This window comes from Trypanosoma conorhini (assembly GCF_003719485.1).
Source record: "Trypanosoma conorhini strain 025E chromosome Unknown Tco_14.4_contig_00766, whole genome shotgun sequence".
NCBI lineage: Eukaryota > Euglenozoa > Kinetoplastea > Trypanosomatida > Trypanosomatidae > Trypanosoma > Trypanosoma conorhini.
Genome location: NW_021704855.1, coordinates 1 through 7,650, shown reverse-complemented (window position 1 = coordinate 7,650; position 7,650 = coordinate 1). Strand labels below are relative to the sequence as shown.

Here is a 7,650-nt window from a genome sequence, read left to right as displayed (position 1 = left end):
CAGTTTTGGTTGTTTACCTCGGATCTCGACGACTTCTAGAGTATACACGTGAAAAAAGGGAGAAAAACCTTAGCTTTGAGGAGGTTCTACTTACGGATGATACTTTGGCTTTACCTCTCATGGGATCAATGGTACTTTTCCTTGCCTATGTGCTTTTGCGGTTCATTCCTTTAGAATATTTCAATGCAGTGGTATCTTTTTATTTAAGCGTTATCGGTGTCCTTTCCTTGGGATCCTTCTTAAAGGCCTATATAAAACCAAATTTTCTCACTGGCATTTTTTGTTGTGCAGTGGGAGCGGTATACTATATGACTAATAGTTGGGTGGCGAACAATCTATTGGCTATCGCCATTGGTGTCCGGGCTATTGGGTCTGTTCATCTAGGATCATTTCAAAGTGCGTTTGTGATGTTGTTGGGCTTGTTTTTTTACGACATTTTTTGGGTTTTTGGTTCGGATGTAATGCTTACCGTGGCAGGTGGAATTAATGGTCCTATTAAACTCGTTTTCCCCCGCACCATCTTTGCCGATCATAAGGCAGTGAGTCTTTTGGGGCTGGGTGATCTTATTGTTCCAGGATTCTTTATTGCACAAACACTCATTTTCTCTCTCGAGTACGTGAAACGAGGCACATTTTATTTTAATGTTGCTCTTGTTGCCTATACAATGAGCCTTGTAAATACAATGGCTGTTATGCTTATTTTTGAACATGGACAGCCCGCCTTGCTTTTTATTGTGCCTTGGCTGCTCATCACCTTTTTGGCTTCGGCTGCATTAAAAGGCGATTTAAAGGCAGTCTTTGTCTACACTTCCGATGCCGTTACCCTGCCAAGTGTGGATTCCAAAGAAGAAGCAGAAGATGATGGTTCTTCTAAAAATCAAATGGAGGAAAATAAAGATGATGCAACGCTTATTGGCGCCATGTGGGGGGAGATACTCACATTGTTTGGGCGGGAAGTTACTATAAAAGATAAGGATCATTCATCTCAGAAAAAGGAGGAGAAAGAAGAATCAAAAAAAGTGCAATAACTTTGACATATATATGAACGAAGAAAAAAAAATGAACAAGGGCTGCCGTGCTTTTTTCCCTTTTGGATTATGATATGTATTTGCATGTGTTTCCTCGTTCATGGTGTGCTGATGTTTTTTTTGTTTCTGTGTGTGCGTGTGCCTCTGAGTGCGCGTGAGGAAACAACTTTCGCGAGAATAGCTCAAGTATAGTGATAACAAATTTTCTATATCACTAAAAAGAAAGTGGGATGCGAAGCATCTGATTGTATTTCTGCGTTGCACGGTACATATTTTTAGTTTTTTTTTTTCATTCTTCTTCAAATTGTTTAATAACAATACTAATAATAACAAAAGGCGATTTCTTTTCACGAAATCGAAATATTTTTCTCAGTATCGGGGCATTAGAGAGATAGGGATTATACTATTCACGGATACTAGCGAGAATTAGATATTTATATTTATATAAAGGCGCATTGCTCTAGGAAGCAGCCAGGTGCTGTCGATATTGCTGTGGACGGAGGATTGGTACAATTTGAGGAATATAGAAGATGCTTAGGGCTTCCAGGATTAGGTTTTCTGATGTAGCCTATTCAAAACCAGCTGCACGCTCAGGCGTAGGTTACTATGCTAATGTTGCTTGGGAAGGGCTTCGTCATGTATATCACGGTTTTCGACTATTTTTCTTGAACACAAGGCTGGCTTGGAAGTATTCTCGTCAGCTGAAGGCAGGTGTCGCCCTTACCCGTCGGGAGCGTTTGCTCTTGGAAAGTGCCACAAGGGATCTTGTCCGGCTTGTCCCTTTTAGCTTCTTTATCGTGGTCCCGTTTGCTGAGCTTTTACTTCCTGTCGCACTGAAAATGTTCCCAGATTTGATCCCTTCAACGTTTGAAACAAAAAGTCAGGGTCGTAACCGAGCCTTTTCTGCTGCCCTGGGAACACTTCGTGCACGACAGCGAGTGATGGAGTATTTATCTACCACTGCGTTTGTTAGTTTCACCAAGGAACAACAAGAGGTAGTGCGTTCTTGTGCACTGGGGGAGTCTGTGAGTGCTTCTCAGATAAAACTGATAGCCCCTCACTTTGATCGTGACGGACCGTTAAGTGTATACAAATGTCCTGACAGTGTTGCGTTGGGATTAGCGCGAACGGTTGGTGTTTTTAAAACGTACCACGGATTTTTTCCAGCTAAAATAATGGCACCTTACATGCGTCGAAAGATCATACGTCATTATCACAATACTCGTGAAGATGATCGCTTTCTTCGACTTGAAGGGCTTGATGATTTAACTGATGAGGAGTTAATCAAGGCCAACCTTGTCCGGGGAATGCGTTGGACAGAAGATGCCGAAACTCTCCGTATTCAGCTGGAATGGTGGGTTTCACTTTCTCGGGACAGCGAGGTGCCGTACAACACATTATTTTGGGTTAAACCCACCCGTTACAGTTTGAAAGAATCGATGAAGCGGTTACCGCTGGAGCAGCGCCAGCAGCTTTTCGGTATTCAGTACCTCCCTGAGGCTGTGCGTGGAAACCTGGAGACACTCTGTGAGACTGTTGATACCGTTCCTAATTTGGGGGATGACCTTAGCGATGCTGATCGAATTGTGGAAAAGCTGGAGGATCTAAATGCTAAGACGAAAAGCAGTGATCGGGATATATCCTTTCACGACACTCAGGTGTCTATTGGTGAATATTTGACAGAGGCAAATGTGAAGATGATGTTTGAGCGCATTCGCAAAGGTAAAACTGCGAATGAAAGTGTTACCGTGTCTGACGTTATAGACTTTATAGGAACTGAAACACACAATTCGTCTCATATAGTGTCTACTGTTTTTGACGCGTTTGATCAGGGTCAAGGGACCAAACCCATTACAGAGGCCACACTGGTTTCTATCGGAGCTCGCTGTAGAGGGGCATCAAAGTCTAGCACCCACGACGCACCTAAGAAGATACCCACGCCGTCGTCTTCCTCTGATGAAGTAAACGAAAAGTAACCGTTGTGAAACCTTTATTTGTCGTCTGGGGAAGGGTAAGTAAAAAAAAAGAAAATGGAGAGATACAGAAAAACAAAAAAAATGAAACAGGCAGAAAATAAAAAAAAAACTCGAAAAGGGAGGGAAAAACTAAAGAAGAGCCTTGAGCCGTATTTAACAGGGACAAAAAATATATTATTTGCAGTATATTGAGAATGCAAGATAACTCCAGCAAGCGTTCATGTATTCCTTCTTTGTTGGGGCGCTCTGTTGGGTAGAGACAACCGCCTTTGGCTCAATCATGAGGGGAGGACTTGCGGCTAATTGTAGCTCTTTCGTTTTCACTTTCTTCCCCCCCTTTTTTTTCCCCAACTCGTTACTGCATCATAACAAGAGGTGCGGAATATGTGTTAGGTTTGAATGGAGTTTTTTTTTGTCGCCTTGTTTTCCCCCAGCTTTTTTCCCATTTTTATTGGCGCGCACTTCCGTGTCAATTTGAGAAAGAAGATGCGGTGCAAGATGTTCATGTTAAGATATAACGAATCAAACAAGCAATGCAAAGAAACGAAAAAAATAAAGACGAATAAAAGGAAACAACAACAACGACGTAGAATTATAACAGCAGGTTGGTGGCGCGTCTCGCGCACTCCCGTAGAAACTTGTTTTGCTCCCATTTTTCAATATTGTCGTCGTTGTTGTTTTTTGGTTTCGTTTTGGTAGTGTTTATATTTTGCTTGTCGTTATTGTAGATCTGCAACTTCCTGTCAGTTTCCATCATTTGCAGCACTTCCGGTAGTTTTTTTTTTTTTTGAAAGTAAATATATGCATAGGCGATGTTGGGCATTTCTGGCTTCGGCTTGGGCGAGTCCACGCCGCTGGTATCAAGCGAGGCCAGAAGCCACTGGCGAGAGGCGACGCACGCTGTTTCCTTCAAACACGGGGGTGAAGTAAGACCATGGTGTGATGCGGCGCAACACTACATACGTTCCGTTTTTCGTGTAGGTGGGCTGAACATTTGCATAGTTGAGGTGCGAGTCTCGACAGACTCCCGGCTGAGCCGTTGCTTCCCCAGGTTTTTTCCCCCAAAGCTACACTGCGAGTCTGCTCTTGCTCTGATGCGAGAGGGCGGATTGCACGTTATCGCTGACGTGGATGGGGTGGCAGGGTCGTGCTTGTTGCGTGTCATTACGGGCGCTGCCTTGTGCGCGGCCGGGACTGTTCTCGCAAATGGTGTGCCTGTCGAGGCGGGAGTATTTCGCAAGGCGGTTGGCGTCGTTACCACAGTCGAGGCCTACATGCCGAACCTGAGTGTGGAGGAGAACATAAACTTCGTAGTTTCACTGCGGACAAAGGTGACTGGAGCGGCAAGGGAGGTGCTGGTAGAGGCCGCCTGCGTTCTTACGGATTTGGATCGCCGCAAGGCTGCAAAGTTACTTTCGCCTTCGGAGGCGTTTCGTCTTCGTCTTGCGATGGAAATAGTCAGAGATCCTCCTGTTCTTGTTGCCTACTACCCCTTTGATCACCTGGGGCCTGTAGATGCCTCAGAGTGTAGTGCCGTCTTGAAACGGCTAACAACGGTGCTGGAAAAAACGGTTATTATTTCAACGACGACGCTTGCGGCTCACTTGTTTGAGGTCACGGATACATTGTTGTTGCTTGGGCGTGGGGGAGGCGTTCTATACTCCGGTGAGGCTGCTACTATGCCGTCGTACTTCAATGGCCTTCGTCTTTCCTTGACTCCGTCCTCTACCCTGTACGGTGGGGTTGGTGTGCCACGAGATGCTAGCCCGTGTTACAGCAACGCCTCAACCCCAAGCCGAGTGACTGTTTCTCCCTCGTCGACACGAGGGAGCAGCTACAATGAGCACGGCACGCCTCACATTTCTTCCTCGCTAGCATCGAGGATGGAGGAATTGAGGGCTGCGGCGAGCAGTGCCTCTGTTTCATGCGGGGATGACGCTTTGGACCTTGCCACAGTTTGGGCGGAGTCCCAATCTGTGTCTGCGTTTTACACTTCTAACTACTACAACTCACATCTGCGTCGTCGCTTGTTGCAGACTATTACGCGTTATTCTAACCCACCTGAACAGATGTCTGATGTGACACCATTCACGAGTACAGCACCTCCTCAGTACGCAGTGCTAAAAATATTTCTTCTTTGGTGGTATGATGCTATGCAAACCTGGCGGGATTCGGAATTTTACGTTCAGCTTGCCTTCTTGTCGCTAGGACTGTTGTTGATCTTGTTGCTGTTGCAGAACCAGAACGATGACCAATGGGGCATGTATAATATTAGGGGCATTCAATTTGTTCTCTTCCTCCTTACAATGCTGGCTAATACAACAACTATGGGTGATGTGAATCACCAACTGCGTCTTTTTTTTATTCAACGCGAAAACGGACTCTATGGCACAGCCTGCTTTATGATAGTGTTTGTTCTCCGTACCGTGTTTGTTCGGGTGCTGTACTTGGCACTTTTTATCCCAGTTGTGAGATATATGTTGAGGATGAGCTACACGTTTTTTCTGCTTCTCGGTGCCTTAAGCGTCACACAGGTGTTGCTGCACTTCACAGTGCATGCATTGGTGCCGCGTAATCGCTGGGCATTGTTGCTGCTTCGGTTATATCTAGGGTACAGTGTCATTTTTTGTGGATTCTTGCTGAACCTGACGACGATGCCATCGGTGGTTGGGAAGACGAGTATACTTCGTTGGAGCTACGGTGCTGCGCTGGCGCAGAGACTGCGGGACATGCCGTTTAGCTGCGACGGCGCAGGAAACACATCTTATTGCTACAGCGGCAACGCGTATCTGGAGCTGGAGGGGTTTTCGGACGAATCCACAGAGCGATCTTTGGTGGTGTTCGCTGTGATGTGCGGCGTCCTAATACTACTCGCGGGGATCGCCTTGGCGTGTAGAAAGTAGCACCTCTGTGGGCTGGGGGTCATGGAATCCACCTAGTTTGCCACTTCTGCCACCCCAAAGGCTATCCTCACCAACCCACTTCTTTTCTTTCTTCTTCTGCTTGAGGCTGTTGACGTTGTGAGAGCGTGCGAGAGGAATGGCCGCGCCGTGCGGGGGATGCGTGTTACGAATACCCCGCAATGTAGTGCCCTTTCTTCTTAATTTGTTACTGATGGAGGTCCCGTGAGAGGCAATCTTACAAGGCACCTGCAGCGCCTCATTATCGTCAGGAATTGAAGGATGAGGGGGCAGTGCGGAGGGGTTGCCTTGGGCTCCTGCTCTATGCATCGCTGCCGTGAACGCATTGCGTCATGCACGGCGGCATGGGAAATAAGCTAAATAGCACACATGTATTATCACGTGTGTTTCTTTAACACTCTTTTTAGCCTTTATTAGGAGAAAACGAAGATCTCGACGAGTCGTTGCTTTGTTGCTCATTCCACACGGCTATAAAATAAATACATAGACAAGACACAGAAAATAAGTTGACGCGATGAAACAGAGTTTGCTTGATAGTTGGGCGCGAGACGTGGAGGAAGACGGCACGGACACCGGCGCAGCGTACGACACGTGTAACGCGGCAGTCGTGATGCCGCAGCGTTGCTCAGGCAAAAAACGAGAACGGACGCCGCGTCTCAAGACCGTCTCATCTGAGGAGGTTTCTGCAGACAACAATGGTCACATCGATGTGGTGGAGCACAGTGGCCGACTTTTGGAGTTTTTGCGCCTGCGTCGGCAGCAGCAGTGCAGCAATAGGGCCCTCGCCCCCACAGAAGACTCTGGTGGAAACGATGAAGCTGTATTCATCCGGAAGCAGAGTGAATCGCGCTCAGTGCTGCCCCGTTCCTCTCCCGTATTTGGATTGCCGACGTCAGAAAAGGGTGAAACGCAAAGCATCGGCTACCGATACGATGCGGAGTCGCTGATGCAGGAGACCCCCTCCTTTCTTCGCCCCCAAGTAGCCGTTCGTAGTATTGCCACACAAACCCAGGCGGAAACGCAGTCAGCTCCCTCAGGGTCAAGCGACCAGATGACGACTTCCTCCCTAACAAAAGTTGATCTGCTGATGCTTCGACTGTGCGAGTTGGATGTCCTGCTGCACATATTCTTTTCCTGAGGCTCTTTCCACGGCCTCGACCTTTGCTTTCCCTGCGTAGTTGTGGATGCCTGTGCAGACCGATCTCTGCCCAATTTCCTTCCCCAATAACTCGTGTTTGTCTTTCCCTCCACCACCAACTCCCTTTTTCCTTTTGAAATAATTATTTTTGTTGCTTTTGTCATGCTTCTGTGTGCGTAAGTGTGCCGCTGCCTAATTGCGGTTTTTTTTTTGGATCTTGTGATGTTTCTTGATATTTCTTACCAGCGATGCCGCGGTGGGGGGCCAGTGTGTGCGCGTGTGTGTGTGCGCACTTTCTTGCCCTCCCCAACCCGTCACTAATGCTACCACTGCCACCGCTGCTCGCCTCACGGAGGGAGTCTGGCGGTTGCGCGGCCTCGAAAGCTGCCGCCCCCTTGAGTCCACCACAAGGGCCCAGTTGCCGTCGTGTTGTGTGCCTGCCTGAATTCGCTTCCTCACTGCCGGGCGTGTGTGTGGGAGGAATCTGCGCTTCAGTTGGGGCGTTGGGGGGGATCTTGGGCGCAGTGGGCACAAGTTGCTCTCTTCCCTCCATTGCTTTCCCTGTTGTTTAGAGAAATACTTGGGAC

The 7,650-nt window shown here is 47.5% G+C and overlaps 4 protein-coding genes across 4 annotated transcripts, besides 2 other annotated features; all 4 read left to right on the top strand.

Moving 5' to 3' along the window:
- Positions 1-1,028, top strand: Tco025E_08381 (signal peptide protein peptidase; the record flags this gene model as incomplete). The annotated part of the gene is made up of 1 exon (XM_029375231.1): positions 1-1,028. A coding segment is annotated over one exon (1,028 nt), but the record flags the coding sequence as incomplete, so codon positions are not given.
- A 309-nt stretch (positions 1,029-1,337) lies between these two features.
- Positions 1,338-1,361: a microsatellite.
- Positions 1,362-1,558: 197 nt separating this feature from the next.
- Positions 1,559-3,004, top strand: Tco025E_08380 (leucine zipper-EF-hand containing transmembrane protein 2; the record flags this gene model as incomplete). Its single annotated transcript, XM_029375230.1, has 1 exon — positions 1,559-3,004. The coding sequence occupies one exon, from the start codon at positions 1,559-1,561 to the stop codon at positions 3,002-3,004; it is 1,446 nt and encodes a 481-aa protein (XP_029224664.1).
- A 662-nt stretch (positions 3,005-3,666) lies between these two features.
- Positions 3,667-3,730: a sequence feature (A-rich).
- Positions 3,731-3,816: 86 nt separating this feature from the next.
- Positions 3,817-5,907, top strand: Tco025E_08379 (putative ABC transporter; the record flags this gene model as incomplete). The annotated part of the gene is made up of 1 exon (XM_029375229.1): positions 3,817-5,907. One exon carries the CDS (start codon positions 3,817-3,819, stop codon positions 5,905-5,907), a length of 2,091 nt encoding a protein of 696 aa, XP_029224663.1.
- Positions 5,908-6,439: 532 nt separating this feature from the next.
- Tco025E_08378 (uncharacterized protein) lies at positions 6,440-7,063 on the top strand (the record flags this gene model as incomplete). The annotated part of the gene is made up of 1 exon (XM_029375228.1): positions 6,440-7,063. The coding sequence occupies one exon, from the start codon at positions 6,440-6,442 to the stop codon at positions 7,061-7,063; it is 624 nt and encodes a 207-aa protein (XP_029224662.1).
- Between the last annotated feature and the right edge of the window lie 587 nt (positions 7,064-7,650).